Source organism: Acipenser ruthenus, chromosome 8, assembly GCF_902713425.1.
Source record: "Acipenser ruthenus chromosome 8, fAciRut3.2 maternal haplotype, whole genome shotgun sequence".
Lineage (NCBI taxonomy): Eukaryota > Metazoa > Chordata > Actinopteri > Acipenseriformes > Acipenseridae > Acipenser > Acipenser ruthenus.
In genome coordinates, this window is record NC_081196.1 from 37,098,721 (window position 1) to 37,119,033 (window position 20,313).

General features: G+C 37.1%; 1 protein-coding gene across 6 annotated transcripts in view; it reads left to right on the forward strand.

Annotated features, from left to right (window-relative positions):
• The window catches only part of dcaf6 (ddb1 and cul4 associated factor 6), a 60,145-nt gene that overhangs the window by 39,157 nt on the left and 675 nt on the right, over window positions 1-20,313 (forward strand). For 2 of the 6 annotated variants that reach the window (XM_034922577.2, XM_034922575.2), the window contains 9 exons: window positions 4,473-4,532; window positions 7,864-7,978; window positions 8,425-8,537; window positions 9,574-9,916; window positions 11,042-11,083; window positions 15,080-15,218; window positions 16,344-16,500; window positions 16,745-16,833; window positions 19,709-19,814. In XM_034922577.2, coding sequence (XP_034778468.2) covers window positions 4,473-4,532; window positions 7,864-7,978; window positions 8,425-8,537; window positions 9,574-9,916; window positions 11,042-11,083; window positions 15,080-15,218; window positions 16,344-16,500; window positions 16,745-16,833; window positions 19,709-19,814 — 1,164 coding nt within the window. The remainder of the gene's footprint in view (window positions 1-4,472; window positions 4,533-7,863; window positions 7,979-8,424; window positions 8,538-9,573; window positions 9,917-11,041; window positions 11,084-15,079; window positions 15,219-16,343; window positions 16,501-16,744; window positions 16,834-19,708; window positions 19,815-20,313) is intronic. The other 4 variants (XM_034922574.2, XM_034922576.2, XM_059028892.1 and 1 more) reach the window with 3 other exon arrangements.

The following is a 20,313-nucleotide window of genomic DNA, read 5'->3' on the forward strand; positions in this document are numbered from 1 at the left end:
TTGTTTTGGAGTTGGGAGATTCGGCGACCAGAAATCATACTAAATTGTCCAAAATATTTATAAACCCAAAAAATAAATTAACAAAATATTAACTGTAATAAAATATTTATAAGATAAGCTTCAGGGATGACTCTCCAATCAAAATGCATTTTAGTAATGCCCCAGGCCAATAGAGATACCTTTTATTATAAGGTCCAACATTTCAGTATCTTAGGTTTCGGTTTCGATTCCCGTAGATACCATGACTTTAAAGTGCAGCATTACAGGACAGCATACTAAATTGCTTTACATAACCAAGAATGCTTACCGACCCGAAAGATTTTTTTTTACAGAAGATGTTAAGTTGACAGATCTATCTGATGACGAACTTCTTTACATTACGCACCTGTCAAACAATTTGGTGTAAAATCAAAACCAGACACAGTATTTATAAAATTATTTCTGATCCTAGCTCCTGAGGGTTGTGGCTACCACTAATACTGTTACAGTTTTTAGGTAGGAGATCACTAAATTTACAGTTATGGAGACATTTCTAAAGAAATGCATTTTCAAGTACATTTTAAAACTTATCTTTTACATTCAAACTAGGTAATTGTAGGGTATATTTAATCATATAGTGAAAATGTTATTCTCTTAATAATCTTCAGACGCTCAGCTGTTTGGAAAGGTATAATACAGTATACTTTTGGTGGATATTTGTCCTGATACACAAACCGAAAGTCAAGTTATGTCGGTCAGACCTCAAACAGGTAGAATGTCCAGCAGAAGGGTTAGATTGCAGAACCATCTCTGTATTAAAGTGATTGTAGCTAACAAAATAGTTCCATACATTTCCCCACCATGCACATACATTCACTATAAAGGTCTCAAATATGCAGTAATGAAAAAAAATGTTTTAATAAACATATATTTAATTTTAAAACAATATATCTGGTACTACATTAGGTTCAGTAAATGTATTTAACTGTCCTGGTGAAATTACACAGGAAGTGCAATTGTCCTCACCCCTTCAGGGACTTCTTTCCTGTTAGTAACCAGCCAGTTGCTTTCTCTAATGACTGACATGCTCTGCAAAGACACTGCTGGGGTGAAATGACCTAACAAGATATTTCAGTTTTTTATTTTTCTTAAAAATATTTCCCAACATAAAACCAATGTCACCTTACAGTAATTGATTTTGCGTTTCAGTGTTTTAAAATAAAATATCAAACCGAACGAAATTTCAGTGTACCATTTGTAATTCAGTAATATGAGAGAATTGGTCAGGGGTCTGAATACTTTTGCAAGGCACTGTATATATACAGTACTGTGCAAAAGCTTTAGGCAGGTGTGAAAAAATGCTGTAAAGTAAGAATGCTTTCAAAAATAGACATGTTGATAGTTTATATTTATCAATTAACAAAATGCAAAGTGAGTGAACAGAAGAAAAATCTACATCAAATCAATATTTGGTGTGACCACCCTTTGCCTTCAAAACAGCATCAATTCTTCCAGGTACACTTGCACACAGTTTTTGAAGGAACTCGGCAGGTAGGTTGGCCCAAACATCTTGGAGAACTAACCACAGTTCTTCTGTGGATTTAGGCAGCCTCAGTTGCTTCTCTCTCTTCATGTAATCCCAGACAGACTCGATGATGTTGAGATCAGGGCTCTGTGGGGGCCATACCATCACTTCCAGGACTCCTTGTTCTTCTTTACGCTGAAGATAGTTCTTAATGACTTTCGCTGTATGTTTGGGGTCGTTGTCATGCTGCAGAATAAATTTGGGGCCAATCAGCTGCCTCCCTGATGGTATTGCATGATGGATAAGTATCTGCCTGTACTTCTCAGCATTGAGGAGACCATTAATTCTGACCAAATCCCCAACTCCATTTGCAGAAATGCAGCCCCAAACTTGCAAGGAACCTCCACCATGCTTCACTGTTGCCTGCAGACATTCATTCGTGTACCGCTCTCCAGCCCTTCGGCGAACAAACTGCCTTCTGCTACAGCCAAATATTTCAAATTTTGACTCATCAGTCCAGAGCACCTGCTGCCATTTTTCTGCACCCCAGTTCCTGTGTTTTCGTGTATAGTTGAGTCGCTTGGCCTTGTTTCCACGTCGGAGGTATGGCTTTTTGGCCGCAAGTCTTCCATGAAGACCACTTCTGACCAGACTTCTCCGGACAGTAGATGGGTGTACCAGGGGCCCACTGTTTTCTGCCAATTCTGAGCTGATGGCACTGCTGGACATCTTCCGATTGCGAAGGGAAGTAAGCATGATGTGTCTTTCATCTGCTGCATTAAGTTTCCTTGGCCGACCACTGCGTCTACGGTCCTCAACGTTGCCCGTTTCTTTGTGCTTCTTCAAAAGAGCTTGGACAGCACATCTGGAAACCCCTGTCTGCCTTGAAATTTCTGCCTGGGAGAGACCTTGCTGATGCAGTATAACTACCTTATGTCTTGTTGCTGTGCTCAGTCTTGCCATGGTGTATGACTTTTGACAGTAAACTGTCTTCAGCAACCTCACCTTGTTAGCTGAGTTTGGCTGTTCCTCACCCAGTTTTATTCCTCCTACACAGCTGTTTCTGTTTCAGTTAATGATTGTGTTTCAACCTACATATTGAATTGATGATCATTAGCACCTGTTTGGTATAAGTGTTTAATCATACACCTGACTATATGCCTACAAAATCCCTGACTTTGTGCAAGTGTACCTAGAAGAATTGATGCTGTTTTGAAGGCAAAGGGTGGTCACACCAAATATGGATTTGATTTAGATTTTTCTTCTGTTCACTCACTTTGCATTTAGTTAATTGATAAATATAATCTATTAACATGTCTATTTTTGAAAGCATTCTTACTTTATAGCATTTTTTCACACCTGCCTAAAACTTTTGCACAGTACTGTATATATTAACACAAACACACATTTGAGAGCCTTATAGTGATTTATATACACTGGCGGTCAATTATGGGGACAACTGTAAATCTTACTGAAGTCCTACTAAGAAAGGAAAACTATACATGAACCATTGCCTTATGCAAAAGTTTGTTATACATTAAAAAAAAAAGTATAATAATAATGTTTATGTTTTACTGGCATCTTACCAGAATTAGTCCTATGAAACTATAACCCCTTCTAACGGTGTACAGCCTTCTGTCAGAAGGCTGCAGACAGCTTTCAGAACCTAAACTAATTGAGACAAGAGAGACATGTGAATATCAGCAACAAGACAGCAGCTGAAGTGCAGACCACAATCAACAAATACAGAAAGACTGGGAGCTATGCAATCAGAAGTGACTGACGCAAAAAGAGGAAAACAACCGAAAGATAAGAGAATGATTGTTGAATGTTCAAAGGCTAATCATTTCCTACCCAGAACTCAACTTTGCTGATTTCAATTCCATATCAAAAGTCACCATATCAAAGGAAACAGTAAAGAGACGTCTTTGAGAAGCTAGTATGATGGGAAGTTGCAGCTCGAAAAACCTTCGTTGAGACGAGATAAACGACAAAAACGCCTAGAATGGGCAATAATCATACATATTTGTTAAAAGAGCAGTGGAGAAGAGTATTCTGGACAGATGAATCAATGCTTTAACTTTTCAGCTCCAAGAGGAAACAGTATGTGAAGAAAAACAGGAGAGATTGTTAGGATGTTGTGGAGTGCCAACAGTAAAACATGGAGGTGGTAACGTGAAGGTTTGGGGTTGTTTTGCCTGTGCACCAGCAGGAGATATAGTACAAATATACAGTACATTTGTAAAGGAACCATATCATTCCATTTTTCAGCGTCATGCAATACCCTCAGGCAGGTGACTGGTGGGTGAAGGATTTGTTTTTCAACATGATAATCACCCTAAACACACAGCCAGACTAAACCTAAATTACTTAAATCCGAAAGAAGAAAAAACGGTTTTGAAATTTGACCTTCAGCCCATTGAAATGTTATGGATTGAGCTTGACAGGAGAATGAAAAAGAAGAGTGCAACCACATAAATGTACTCTGATAGATGTTTAAGAGTGAATGGACAAAAACACATGCCGATGCACTGCTGAAGTTGTGTGAGTGTGTAGCTGTGATTGCTAACAAGGGGCATATTTTCATGAGAAAGGTTTGCAGTAAAATGCCAGCAAAACATCCTGTGTTGCTTTTTCTTTTGAGAAGGTGAATACATTTTCATATAAATCAATAGTTTATGTTGATTCTTCCTTTCTTAGTTGGATTTCAGTAAAATGTACAGGTGTGCCCATAATTTTGACCGCCAGTGTATGCATAAATAAATATAGCAAAGGTTATCTCACAAGTTAGGTCTATATATTACATCAGACAGTGGCAAACGTCTTACTGTGATTCCTTCTTGTAGGGCTGCCTTTTTGTTTGGGTGAAAAAGAGATCATAACTTGACCCTCTTTGAAAGCTGCTCCTGCCTACATATTTTATTTATTTTTTTTTTTTTTTTTAGTTAAAGTCTCATTTTTGTTTCAGATTCTCCCTCCTCTGTGGTTAACAAACAGCTTGGATCCATGTCACTCGATGAGCAACAGGGTGCGTGCAGCCAGAGATACGAACCTGTCCGATCTCCTTTTACATTTGCAAAGCTTTGTGTTTCTCCATTTCCATTTCATGCAAGTAGACACGCTTGATTTCTGCAGATTTTAGTTTGCTGTATAAATATATTAATAAGAGATAACATAACCTGATTGTGCAGGTCAAAGATATTGTATATGGTGGCTTAAGCAATTCTACCTGCAAGTAATAAAAAACAGGAAAGGATTAGAGCTTGATCTTTGTAGAAAAGGTATTATACCAATTACAGTTTGTTTATGTGAAAAAGGGAATTCTAAAAGGGAACAGTGCAGCGTTGCTATTCGTCCCTTCATTGACATTGTATGTGTAGCAATATAGTTGGCTTTGGAACATCCCTTACACATCTAGAAAGTAATCTTTGAATTTAAGGCACAGTATAATCCCTTTTCATCCTGATATGTAGGTATCCTATGTGCATGGCTGAAAGAATCATGTTATACCAAACATTTTCATTAAAAAAAAAAAAAAAAAAGTATATCTGGTACTGTACTTGAAAGCTCTCCTTTTGCATGTCTTTCTGGTCATTTAATCTTAGCAGTGTGTTTGGTGTCAAACCGGCAGCTGGCTGAAAAGCAAGTCACATCATAGGGGAACCAGCTGGTTTAATGACAGGAAATATGACACCATATTTTTTAATGAACAGATCTGTTGGCGTTTTATGTGTTCTTTCAACACTGCACACAAGACAAATTTAACAAGAAGAAATGCATGACAAAAATATTTATTGAATTATTTAATTTGTTGTAACCCCTTAGGAGTGTGTCTTACATTTATTTCTGGACATTTTTATCTTGTGGCATTTGGAGAAGTATTATTATTATTATTATTATTATTATTATTATTATTATTATTAGTGTGAATCACACAAAGACAAAGTGTGGCTCCCATTTACCTTATTTAAAAGTCTGTCCCACACTAACTCCCTCTAGAGTAAATGCATTTTAACAAAAACATAATCTGCATTGTTTCTAACAATATTGGGTCATTTTTAATCCATAAACTGGTTTTATCTCCATTTCATAACACAAGAATTCAGCTGTAAACTCTCCATTCCATTTAACCTTCAGCAATCACCCCCCTGACATCTGTAATTACAAGCACCTTCAGTATTCACCCCCTTGACATCTGTAATTACAAGCACCTTCAGTATTCACCCCCTTGACATCTGTAATTACAAGCGTTACTGTTTTTAAAATGGCTTCTACCTTGTAGGAAATGGCCAACTGAATTTCCTTACTGTATGTCACTGAAAGTCATTCAACCTTTATCATCAGTGCAAAGATTGATGAATCAGCTATAATATGTTTACCAGTACCACTTGCTGAAGGGGCTTACGGTAGCTGCATTTTGTTTTAAGAGCTTTGTGACTAGGTAGCAAACAATGGTACCTTTTTTGTTATCAAGCAGCAATTATGTAACCTCCAGGCAGCTATCCAGCCACCCAGCCAGCCTGCCCCAGATAATATTTGAATTGATTCTTGAATTAGCCATCACCAGTGCCTTTGAGCTGCTTGCAACCTCACGCAATGCAATACACAATCTGTTCCCTTTCTGCTGCTCGAAATCATTCCACATCTGTTTTGCAGCCCACTCTGCTTCACTTTCTTTTCCTGCCTGTTCCACCACATCAAAAAAAAAAAAAAAAACTTATGTGAAATTTGATTGGGGAATTTGAGCCACAGATATTACCTGTCCCTTTTAGAACTACTTTCAAAACAGATTTTATTCTGCTTTGAACTGATTTGATTTTGTTGTTTTTGTTTGACGTTTTTGCTGCTGTTCTAATACCATGTTGATGACAAAAACAAATTTGTATTCTAACCGTTGGAATTTGTTCTTTTAATATTGGATGCCTTTGTCAGTTTGCCTTCTCTTTTATCCCACGTGCCGAGTAGAGCATGACTACGCGTGAAATGTGTGTGCGTGCAGATATTTACCAGTACAATAAGTAACATATGAGGAAAGCTTAATATTTCAGGTGGGGCAATCAAAATCATATGTGAACGCTAACATTTATTTTCATCTTTTTCACTATGAACTGTGATGTATTTGAGTGAAAATGCAGACGTTTAATGTCTGCTATAGAAATAAGCATCCTGTGCAGCATATCAAGAAAGCTGAAAAAGTGTATGTTTAGTAGGGGTGTGCAGAGAACCCATTATTCAGACTCATAACCATACTCATACTCAAACTATTACTTGTCCTCAGATTTACTCAGATGACGTCACCAGAAATGTCAGAGCTAAAACCGGAAGTGCCACTAATATGCATCTCTGGCCCTGATTTTCACTCAGAGTGACCAGTGGTTTAATGTTTATTTAAACAAATATAAATATATATATATATATATATTTAAAAACATTAAAAGCGTTTAAAATGCCACAAGCACAAATTTAAGCTACAAATTTAAGTATTATATTGTACTTGCAAACTTAACATGTACATTTTGTAAAAATAAAATATATATATAATACCTGTGCTTCAATATAAAGATGCATTGCGCATAAAAAAGCAGCTTCAGTCTTTTTGTAAAAAAAAAAAAGTGCACAGAGAGAACTTGCATACTTCCTAGGTAATTCATATCCCTTGCAAAAAAAGAAAGCTAGGCTCCATCCCTGAGGGGGGAAAGAATGCCATTCCAAGTAGTGCTCTTATCAAAGTTTCAAAGCACTGTGAAGGGGGGCCACAATTACTCCAAATTGCCCAGTACCCCTAATATTTAGCATAATCACTAACCTGCATTTTAAAAGTATGTGTGTACTAGAGTCTGTATAAATGTGCCGGAAATTAAGTCTAATCCTTCCACTTACACAGAATTATACAAAAAACATATTATTTGTCAAGAACTAGTCCTTATTGCAAAGAATGTAAACTATACATGACTTGTATAATACTAGCCTACTTTAGATTGTTTAGAGTCTTTTCTTCATTATGTTATTCTTACATGTCAAACCCCATGAAGTAATAATTGCTTCCTAATTAAAATAAATGCAGGATAATAATTCAACTGAAAAATGTGTTCCTACTCTACTTGGATGCCAGTAATGCTATTAGAGACTGCTTAAGTATTAAGAAGCATTCCTAAGATGATTGTTGACTTGCTTTCAAAGAGTGAAAGCATACTGGTACCGGTTGTCTTTTTACTCCAGTTCTATTCCATATGAATGAATTACTGTAAGTAGTAATGTGCTGCATTTTTCAAACAGTAAGTTAAACCATCTGAGAATTGATGCAAAAGATGTATTCATTTTTCACATTGTGACTCAGATTATTGTTGACATGCTTTCAGGTAATACAGCAAGCGTTAGCCCTCTGAGCAGTGCTGGGGAACCTGTTTTGAGTTTGCACTACAGCACAGAGGGAACGACTACAAGCACTATTAAACTGGACTTCACCGACGAGTGGTAAGAACAACTGCTAGGGGATGCGACAAAACGGATAGAACCTATAGTTTTTGATAAGAACCTTTCACAAGCCAGGAATATAAAAAAAAAAAAACAGGATTGAATCCTTCATTAAATTGAATCCTATTTTTTGCGAAAGCAATTACCCTGTGAAAAAAAGTTTATCACAACTTGGGTGGGCAAAAAAGGGCAATGCTGTTCATGTTAAGTAGCATTAATTACAATGCTTTTAGACTATGAAGCTACCCAACTACTTAATAAGAAAAGCTGTAGAGTACAGTCTACTACCGTCAAGTTTGTATTCACTTCTGTGTAACCACTAGGCTTAATAAGTTTTTTGTTGTCAATGCAGCACTTGTTTGTTGACTTTCATTTGGCGAATGCTGTATTTGTTGTGTTGATGTTTGTTGAGGATCACCATGCTTTTCTCACTATGGACCCAACAGGAGCAGTACAGCTTCCAGCTCGAGAGGTGGAAGTCACAGCAAACCGTGCGAACAGGAGGGCTCCCAAAAAGCACAAAGAAAAGAGGAACTACCAGTGGAAAGCATGGAAACTAGTAAGTACAGCATGACTTTGTTTTGGTCCCTTTTTTTCTGATGTATGGGGATGGCAGGGCTTGGACATTTGTATTTGCAAATACTGTACAGAATTCATTATCATTATCCGGTGGTTTCTGAAGTGGATTGTCAATTCACCGCACCCCTACCTGTTGTGTGTTTTTTTTTTTTTATTATTTCATTTTTGTGTTCATTGTAAATTTGGGTTTTGCAGGCTACAAAGATTCATAATTAGCAATATAGTGCTTTTAAAGCAGACAAAGCTAGGGGCTTGCAGCGGTCTTGCTGTGTGTCCTTTTAACTTACAGGATGTGGGTCAAATATACAGAAAAACAGTATACCCTATTAATATGGATGCTTAACATCGGAACTTTGTTTTTTGTGTGGGGCTCATATTCCAGTCAATATACTAAAAAGTATTTTTTATTTATTTATTTATTTATTTATTTATTTATTTTAATAAATTTAGTCGTCGCCAATTTCTTTACCTCTGTTTTCTCCCCAATTTAGTATGCCCAATTATTATCTGTATCCTCGGCTCACCGCTTGCAACCCCACCGCCGACTCGGGAAATGGTGGCTAGAGCACGCGTCCTCCAAAAAGTGTTCCTGCCACGCCGTCATTTTTCGCACTGCGGATCCACAGCGATGCAGATCTGGCAGCTCCACTGCAGAACCACAGGCGCCCTATTGGCCACAGGGGTCGCTGATGCGCGGTGAGCCGTGGATTCCACCTGCCGACCTAAGCCCTCGCTACATGGGCAGCGCTCAGCCAATTATGCGCCGCCCCCTAGGAACTCCCGGTCACGGTCGGCTGTGACACAGCCTGGATTCGAACTTGCGATCTCCAGGCTATAGGGCATATCCTGCACTCCGCGTGGAGCACTTTTACTGGATGTGCCACTCGGGAGCCCCTTAAAAAGTATTGACATCCTGTGATATATTAACTTAGTATATTAATACACTGTTGCTTGTCAATAGAATGCATTATTACCTTTTAATGACTATATTAACAACCTCTTTATCTCCGTTTCAGCCTCTTGTCTGGTGGAGCAGCCTGGGCCCAGCAGTGCAGAACAGGAGTCTAGTGAAGAGAGTCCCAACCAGGCAGCTGCCATCGATGAGGAGAGCCCAGCAGCAGAGGCTCCAGCAGGGAACTCTCAACAAGAGGAGAGTGCCCCCACTCTGCAGACTGATGATGAACAACGAGGAAGTAGCTCTGACAATCCCAGTGAGTCCTGTCGAAGAACAGAGCCAGCAGACGAGAGCAATCGTGAGGGGGCAGCGACGGCCTCCAGGAATTACCAGGATTCGGACGACAGTGATGACGACCCCATTTTAATACCTTCGTCAAGGTATCGTGGAGGACAGGGGCAGAGGTATGTGACGAACAGTGTGCTGACATTGTACTACATATTATTTCATGTCAATAGTCTTTGTTTTTGAAAGGTTGTTGCAAAGGTTAGTGTAAGTACAACTGTACCTGATCCTCGTACCTTCAGTGCAATATTGTCGTGCTGTTGGTATCGTCCAACCACCAGTGGGATTTGAGCAAGTGAACCACGTGGCAGTTTGTGTAATTACATAATTATCAAGCAGGTACATGTTGTACTAAAGGTAAAAACATAAATTGAATAATGTCAAAAGAAGAGAGAAAAACTTTGAACTACTGGTTTGCGTCAGTATTTGCTGTGCCTATTATATATACCTTTAAAAAGTCACTTATAAAAGTTTACTCTTGTAAAAGCATTGTGAAGTGTAGTAAAGCACAGTGTAAGCATGGGAAAGCTCAGAGAGATGGTAAAACATATTAAAAAGCATGGAAAACCATGATATAATCATGGGAACAGCATGGGAAAACTACAAAATTGCCGTGCAAATTTACTCTGGTAAACTTTTATAAGGGGTAGCCCATGTGTGGTTTTGTATGAAATATATACATTGTTTTTGTTTTTCTCAAAGTAAAAAATGAATTATTCTATTTAAAGGAGAAAAGGCTTTCCATAACTAGTATACAGTACTTCCAGAGACGTGGGGAATGTTTGAAGACCAAGATTGGCATGTACCTGATGACCCCAATGGGTTCCTGGTTGTCACCTCTAATTGTAAAACGCTTGGCCTCTAGAAATGTATAAGTGTTGGTTGAGCCTAAGCTTCTGCATCATGATTAATGTTACGCAAGCCTGTTAGTGCTTAAGTGGTCCATGTTTTTAATAGAAACAGAACTAGTCACAGAGAGTGGTGATGCACCCCATGGACACATGTCATAGCAACAGCATATTGCTTGAGCTGGTCATTTTCAATGCTACAGATTTTACAGTGTTTCAATTTCAATGTCTTCAAGCTACTAAGCCAATAACATATCGGATGAAGCTTCTAAGATATATAACGATTCCACTATTGTAAGTAATTTTGTGTATAGTTTTATTGTACAGCAAAATTACCCTATTTTTTATAGTTAGTATGAATAGTAAAGTGTGTAAATATTGTGTTCCCTTCAATAGATTTAATTTCAGAGGAACAGCGGTAGGTGATAGAATGATAAGGTAATTTGAATGCTTTTTCTTTTCTCATTACAGTAATGGTTAAACGCTAACTTTTTATTAACCGTTACAGACACCTGGGTTTGTAAGATAAAATGTGTACTTCCTTGAAACCCGGGATGGTACGTTTTTTGTAATCGCTGTACTGGAACACCTTTAACCTTGAACTAACTATCAACATGTGTGGAGTGAAGGAGGAATATGGTTGTGTGGCACTGCATGTGTGCATGACTTAAGTTCTGATGCACTCTCATAAATAACTACATACACAACAGTAATTGTTTGCAGATGTTTCTGCCATTTTAACATGGTTTAGGAACATAAATAATGTAATTGAACTTGGGTATACTCAAGCCAAAATAAGCTGTTGAACTGGTATTGGGCAAAGACTAATTGAACCCCTCATACCAGCCAAATGTGCTTTTGGCAATGTGTTTTTATTTATTTATGTTTTATAACAAAACAGTGGAATATTACAGCAAATATTTTTAAAAAAGTAATTCTTCAGAGAGAAATAGTGTATAGAATAATAAACAGAGAGCACACTGAGACCAATAGGTTTAAAAAGGAGTTTTTGTTTTCCTACACTTTGCATAATAAATTGTTGATGCAATGATAGTGTATGGTATTGCTCAGTAAAAATGATGGCTGTGTGGCTGTTCAGCTTTTGCACATGCTTTAGCTTTTTAATTGCAAGTGCATGCAGGGATTGCGTATCACATTTGTGAGACGTTGTGGTATATCCAATCTCAGTTTCACAGGAGAGGCAATGCAAAGTGGTGGAAGGAAGTGTAGGCTACATCCTGCTGAAATAATAGTTTCAGAAAGTCCAGTCTAGGGGTGGCAGCTAGAAATCAGATTTGTGATCAAATGAGTAATTTCATTCCAAGTTGGATTTCTGTGACAAAAGCTGCATATTGAACGATTGTAGCTACGATTATGGTCCAGTGGTTAAAGAAAAGGGCTTGTAACCAGGTGGTCCCCGGTTCAAATCCCACGTTAGCCACTGACTCACTGTGTGACCCTGAGCAAGTCACTTAACCTCCTTGTGCTCTGTCTTTCGGGTGAGACGTAGTTGTAAGTGACTCTGCAGCTGATGCATAGTTCACACACCCTAGTCTCTGTAAGTCGCGTTGGATAAAGGCGTCTGCTAAATAAACTAATAATAATATGGTTTATATCTCAAATTAAGCTTAAAAACTAGCAGTTCTTTTAAATATTTATCAAAACCTGAAGATGAATTAAATTACCATAAGTTTTGACTTCATCTTGAACCATGCTTCAATGAAGTAAGTAGTCTAAACTGGAATTCTCACTGAATTGAAAGATTACCCATGTTTGTGTACTAAACAAGATCTATGTCAAGCTTTATATTTTTTCATACATTTGTACCAGTGGATAGATCCTAAATAAAGCTGTTATTTTATCAAGTGCCACATTTCAATCACTCAAAATATAAGGTTGAAGTATTTTTTTTGTTTTAATTTTGTTTGCTTTTTTTCTGCACTGGACTAATGAAATAAATCCATAAGCTTTAACTGCTGTGCACTTCCATTAAAACACGCCTTACGTTCAGAAAAACAGTTACTGTTTCACTAACTACATTATTTTACTGTTTCACTAACTACATTATTTTACCCCAACAGTGTCTTTGGGTTTAGTCATGTCAGTTAACAAGGGAAGTAGCTGGGTGGTTAATGACAGGAAACAAGGCTTTGAAAGGGTTGAAGGAAATTACGTAGTGAGAGCAAGTACAACATACTACCTGAAAGTATGGACTACAAAAAAAATACATGTTTGCTATCAAAACATAAATGTAAGACCTACATAGAGAAGTGGATGGCAAGTGAAATGTATGGAATTACTGAATTGGCAATAACCACTTTAAAGTTTAAATTAAAAATACATTTGGTGTATTCTGAATAGTTTAGGCATCTTCTCCTTTCCAGCCTTTGTGAACCGCCCATAAAAACACTCCAGTAGAAAGTATTTTTTTCCAGATTGACGTTGTGTAGCTTCACACCAGAAATGTCTAGTACGAAAGGGGTATTGACAGCTATGACAGACTTCATGATGGATCAGGTCCAACAATATTATCTTCCAATTGCACTCACACTGACCTGTAGCGCTCTAATGTATGTAGACAGTTGATGGTGTGGCTCTAAAATAATTTTTTTTTTCTTTTTTTTTTTTAATAATTCGCCTAGCCTGTCTATGTGTACCTTTTTAAATCATAAACAAAATTCTGTTCATAAATGGCTAAACAAATTTAAACAAAGAACAATTCTGACCTAACCCAATTGGTCTTAAGAAATGCGTCTTGGATTCTTTAGATTGGATATAATTCATTCAAATGTCATTGCATGCAGATGCATATATCGTGTGCTGCAGTCATGGAGGCTGAATTCATGGTTATAACTAGGGCGTCTGATTTTCAGGTTTTATCTGATTTTAACCAGATTTCTCCCCCCCGAAATGCTTTTCTCTGCATTCGGGTTAAACCCGAAAACTCCCCTAGGTACATAATGTTTAAGAATAAACGCATGCACAGTTAAGTTGTCTGTGATTCAAATGCAACAGAGCAGAACTGGTGCCGATGACAGTAAGCTGATTTACCTATTAGAAAAATGTGGCTTCTTAGTGTAATATATATATATTTTTTATAATTCAAAATTACAGCAATGTAGCTTTAAGGCTTTTGCTTTTTTTGCACACTTTTCTTCCCAGTTATTTGTTTTATGAGTGCATGTTTAAGCCAAGAGCATTTAGATGTAACAGTCAATTGTTTCTCTTTGTAAAACAGCATGGAGTAAAGTTGTTTAGTTTTCCTGTATGTTCTGTGTGCAATTATACTTGCAACTCCACTACAAAATAAAACTTGATTGGAATGGAGAAATGCCTCCATATACAGTGTGTGTGTGTGTGTGAGAGAGAGAGAGAGAAAGAGAGAAGAGAGAGATAGATGTCGTCAAAAGTTTGCTACCCTGATATTTATTTATTTATTTATTTATTCATTTATTCATTCTTTCTTGATTTATATATAAAAAATCTACCCGATTTCACTCGATTTTTTCATTAAATAATTCTACCAGATTTTTTTAAAACGAAAATCAGACGCCCTAGTTATAACCTAGGGTTTACACTAACATTTTTGCCAGATGTTTCATCCATCGTAAAGTTAAACAGCCAGCATAATTACAGGCATATGATACAGACATGTATTTGGTGCACAGCACAATGGAAGGTTGTGAAAAAAGCTTGAGCGTTTGCGAAATCGCTAGTACTCAACTTACTATTGTGAGTAATTTCTTCTAGTTGTTTTGTATTCCTCTCTAAACATTTTACCTTTTTTGCATCAGAGTGATTATTTAATGTGTTTATTTAAAATAAAGAAAAAAATACTTTTTATGCATACTTGTGAAAGGATAGTGCTGTGGGCCCTGATGTTAGTGGCAGAAGAGACTCTGAAACAAGGAAGCTGCAGTTTAAGCACTAGAATGCACATTTAATAAACAAACAAATATGGCACGAGGGCCAAAACTTGAGCTATGCCTTCACTGACTTTCCTTCTCCAAACACCACCCCCTCAAAGGTTTTTTTTCCCTCCCTTTTTATACAGGTGGTCATTCCCCAATTAGCACCAATTACCTCATTAGGGAATGAACACACCTGTGATTGCATGTAGAGATAGGATTTAACCCCATCCTTGCCACAATACTATAGGAAACAACCTGACCAAAAATGTGTGAAATTACCAAGAAATATAATTCCCATAAAGGGGGGGTGTAGTCCCCAGGGAGCGAAATCATGACTGGTATGTATGCCGCACCAGAGCAACACTTAATCCAGCAGCGTCATCCACTGCCTTTTTTTTCTCACTGATGTAAAATAATAATAATAATAATAATAATAATAATAATAATAATAATAATAATAATAATAATATAAGAAAAAAAAGTTAATTTCTGAGGATCTGATTTTTGTTAATCTGGTCCCCAGGCGGTCTGCTGCAGCCCGGATCCAGGAGCTCTTCAGGAGGAGGAAGGAACGAAGAGAGATGGAGGAGAGCGAGACGCAGAACATACGGAAACCGCCCGTAAAGATGGTGTACAAAGGCCATCGCAACTCCAGAACAATGGTACAGTATCTTCCACCATCTTGTAGTGCACCGTATGCCATCTTTCAAAGGTACCAGCAGTGTATACTTTTCAAAAATGGAAAGCACAAGCTCATAGAGACATTTAGAGAGAAAAGGTATTCAATCTAAGTAATGGAGTAATGGAACTCTGAGCCAATCTGAATAAATAAAAAGAGAAGAAGGGGGGAAATGTGATGTCACGATAACAAAGAAGCATCACAGTTTAACCATTTTACTTGTTTCTTAAGTGTCCAAATTAACTGGTAGAAATCATTATTATGTTACCCAATGCAAGCTCAATTAAAAAAAAAAAAAAAAAAGTTCACCTCAGATATGAACCAATCCCCAAAAATGTAGCCTACATTTAGACAAAACTTGGTACAGAAGTTGGCGAAGGTCTTCTATGTGGTGCCATAAGGTATGTCATGCACAGGTCTACAGAGCCATGGATAGGCTGCCTTAGGTTGTATGGCCACCCCTTGCAGTGATACAGTCCTCTAGTAACAGGGCATTCCATGTAAGAGATCACCAACATGAAGAGCTGAATGCAGTAACCACCAAAATCCACTTTTTCATACCCTTTTTCATGTCACGTAGTCGCACTAGTTTACCACACACCATCTGGTAGCACCAGATGCACGAAACTGTAATGATTAAATTAGAATAATGTTCCCCCATTTTTGTACCAAGTTTCATCAACGTGGGCCACCTCTGTCAGGGTGGGGCAATTTTAACGTTCTGGAGTGCATATTGTTCCAGTTATGTTTATGATTTATTATTTTTTAATTGCTTTACCTTTTGCACTTGCTCCAAAGTAAGGCCCAGGATTTTTCATCCTGGAGTTTGGCTGCTTACTATTCATTTCCTTGACCTCTGCCATTTTACTTGGCATTTCCAGTCTTATTCTTACAAGGTAAAAAGCCATGCATGAACAAAAGATTCTGAAGAACACTTCAAGCATATCTAACATTGTAGACAATAGCAAGAAAATCATTTACCAGCATGTCTGATCAGACTGCAATGCACCTCTAAAGAAACAAAAGGGTAACGTCTTGTAAATCACAACTGTTTTATGTGGGTTTGGTTTTGTATGGGCTTGACAGTTACTCGTGCTTGACATTTTAGATAAAAGAATCCAGTTTCTGGGGAAATAACTTTGTGATGAGTGGTTCAGACTGCGGCCACATCTTTATCTGGGATCGACACACGGCTGAGCACCTGATGCTGCTGGAGGCTGATAACCACGTGGTGAACTGCCTGCAGCCTCACCCCTTCGATCCCAGTGAGTGTTTCTGGTTTTAATCCTGCCACGGTTCGATTAGGATTGAAATTCTGACTAGGATTAACATGGCCATTTCACTGTTCTGTAGTACATAACAATTTTGATCAGGTTAATAGTTTTTCCCTAGTATATATATATATATATCCTGCTGTAGGTGTTTCTACTTTACCCTTGGAAATGAAGGTCAAAGTTCTATTAATTCTTATTCTTTTTTTATACATTTCCTCTAATCCTTTCCTTCCAGTTCTTGCATCTTCCGGCATAGACTATGATATAAAGATCTGGTCACCACTAGAAGGGGCTACAGCTTTTAACAGAAAATTGGCTGAAGAGGTAAGAACAGGTTTTCCCATTTCAATGGGAATTTTCTTTGTTAGTGATCCCTGATTGGCTGGTATTTTAAAATGTAATGGTCAGGGATTATATAGTGGGGGAAAAAAGCACAACATTTACTTTCCCAGTCTTTTGAAGCACACTAAAATAAATAAACTTGTTTACTGAACTGAGGGTAGTGGGTTAACCGTCTTGTTCAGACTGTTGGTTTGCTTGCTCATTCTGCTGTTACATCCCATTTGTTTACACATATTTAATTGAATAAGGTGAGGCGATTCAAATGGTTACATAATTGGCTTAGCACAAAGGGTGTCTGGCCTTGTCTGAAACACACACAATGCACTACATTCATCATTCATAAAGGTGTTCATACTACTGCACTGTTTTCTCCTTCATAAAACTCTCAGTAGGTTTTGTGGGTGCAGGGTGTAGTTCTTTATTTGTATGAATGCAGACAGCCGACAACATGAATATGAGGGCTGTGCTCTGAAGAGCTGGAGGCTTTGTGCTATTATACTAGCCGTTAACACGTGTGAATGTTTAAAAACAGACCAAAACATTGAATGTGCTAAAACACTGCATGTTTTTTTATTGAGCGACTTAAACCTGTATCTTTTTAACCTGTATCTGTAATGTGACTGTATACGCTAGACTTCATCTGTGTTGCAGTAGCAAGTAAGAAAATGTAGTTGATTTACAGCTAGTTTCACAGACACTGATTAGAACTAGTCTTGGACTACCTGATGTTACCTTCTGTAAGGTAGTCCAAGGTTAGTGCTAATCCTTGTCTGTGAAAGCAACCGTTAGTTCTTGTTTAACCCTTTAAGGGAAGTCCCATTTTAAATGTCTTCCTTCATTCCAGTTCATTTTATTATCTCTATTATCCCTCACCGGAGACACCTGTCTGTTTATCGAATTTTCCATGTATCTAGAGAAACTGCTCCAATTGTGATGAAACTTTGTTTGGACATTCTTTTGCACAAGTCAGTATCAGAATCTAGGGATATCAGGAGAAACCTGTTTGCCTGTATTTAAGTCAAACTTACATTGTACAGGGTGATTAGAAGGTAAGTTTACCGCATCAACACACCATATCATTGATGTGGTACTTTCTAATTACCCTGTATATAAAGTACAGTGGAAGTAGTATATGGCACAAAATTGAAGTTGGTAAAAATAGATTCTAGGGCGACGTTTCTCAAATGCGGCCACCAGCAGGATTTTGTGCAAGTCTCACAGTAGTGAGTATTGAAGTTAAATTTGAGTTTTCACTTGTGTGTACAGCTAAAAAGAAAGAAAAAGCATAAGTAAACCACAGTAATGCTATTACTTTTAAAAATGTGTCTTTGCCACTTTGTGTTTATTGAGAAGAAACTACAGGTATTAAAAAAAAAAAAAATGTTTATACTGTTTCTGCCTGAAATACACACAAGAAAAAAGTTTTAAATTTTAAATTTGACATCCTCTGCTTTTTATAGTTAACTCAGTGTGCAACGTAAAGCCTTTACAACCTATTATTCTGGAATGTTAGTTTTACAAATAATTTTATGATATAACAGCATTGAAAATCACTTTACTTTAGTTATATTTAGCTGGGAATTGTGCAGCATGTGATTGGAACAAGAAAGTGAAAGTAGTTTTTGTATTTATTTAACTTATATATATTAGTAATGTACTTTAGCTTAGGTATTGTAGCAATTTATATAAATGTATGTAATGGATTAACCTATTAAGTTTGACCTGTTGTCAGATCAATATAAAAATGTAATTAAAAAAAAAAAAGAAAATAGCAAAATACCTACTTTTTGTCTCCAGTTTATTATTAGATGGGCCTGTGAATTAAGGTCCAGTACAGAGTTGAGATGGGCTGCTGTATTCTTTTAAATGAGAAACAGTTTGGTTTTATTATATAAATAAATAAAACATTTGACATATGTACAAAGTACATATGTCTATATGTTTATACTTTCTTTCTTTTTCATATGATATATTTAGTATTTTTAGGAACAATTGGCAGTGCAATTGGCAATGTTACAGCCTAATTGATGTTAATTGATCTTCCGCTGTGTAATTCCTGCCAGCAGCGAGGCTCCTGCGGTTTATTGTGGGTTGCTGTTCTGGAGTTCATTCCCAGCAATATTACAATCCCCACAGGAGTGTTTGCTAACGCTGGCATGAGGGTGGATATTCTAGAAATGCTGTCTTATTAGCCAGCAGCAGAAGTGTTTGTTGGCCTGTAGAAGAATCATTCTTTCCTTGTTTAACAAGTAGTTATTGTGTTGAGAAATGAAGTCTTGCACATCCAGTTCTCCAGTTTCAATCCACTCACCAGCTGCACATAAACTGATCAGTAGTTGTCTTCTGGAACAGCTTTTGGGATGCACTTGTTTATTATTTCTCAGGAACTGGTATGCACTACCATTTCCCTAGTTTTAAACTATGAAATCATTTTACAGCTGACTAACAGGTCAAATTGATTTAGGCTTTATATACCATACCATTAACTCATGATTCTAATCCTGACCCCGCCTTGTATCTACAGTAATAGCATATTGTTAGGTTGTTAATCCAGTGCACATGTGTATTATAAAGCATCTGTTATCTGAATGCCAAGAAAGACAATTGGTATTCATAAAAAAAAAATAAAAAAAAAATGTAATATGTAGGTTAGTGCAAGCCATTAGTATCATTTCAATTAAGGGTAAGCCTGCTAGTTTTGTATTTTCTTGTGGTGTTTTAGAAGGGTTATTTTTCCTATTTGCCACTACATTTATACCCTTACAGCTGTAAAACTGAACTTGCTAGTGGCATATGAAGTACTGTATAATAGTCTGGCTATATCTCTCTGAAATCTTCTTGTTGCCTTTCCCTGTAGGTTATCGCTCGAAATGAACTGATGCTTGAAGAGACAAGGAACACCATCACAGTCCCAGCGTCTTTTATGCTGAGAATGCTGGCTTCATTAAATCATATAAGAGCAGGTTGGTATCACAAAGTTATCAAATAGTAATTGATTGTCAGTTTAATTAAGAGGTATGTAAAGGCTGTGTGCATGGTAAATATTTTATTTTATATAACATATATAAAATGTATTTTTTGCAGTTTTCCTTGACGAAAATGCTGCATTCAAACTACAATATAAAAAAATAACCTTGAATATCTAAAAAAATAATAATACATTTTTCTAGCACATTTGTAGCTTCTGAAGACAATGTAATCATTCAATAAAACGTAATTTAAAGTTTCAAGTCTTACTTTTTTCATTTTTTGTTTTTATAAAATGAAGATAGAGCCATTTTATGAGCACAACAACCCACTTCCACCTATGGCCTTGGGCCTCATAACACACCCAAGCGTGCGTAAGATGCAAGAGATATATACATACCACGACTTGGAAAACTAACCACCTGATTGGTTAAACAGCATCACATGACCTGCATGGTATATATCATGGGAACTACACTGCCCATTGTGGTTTAT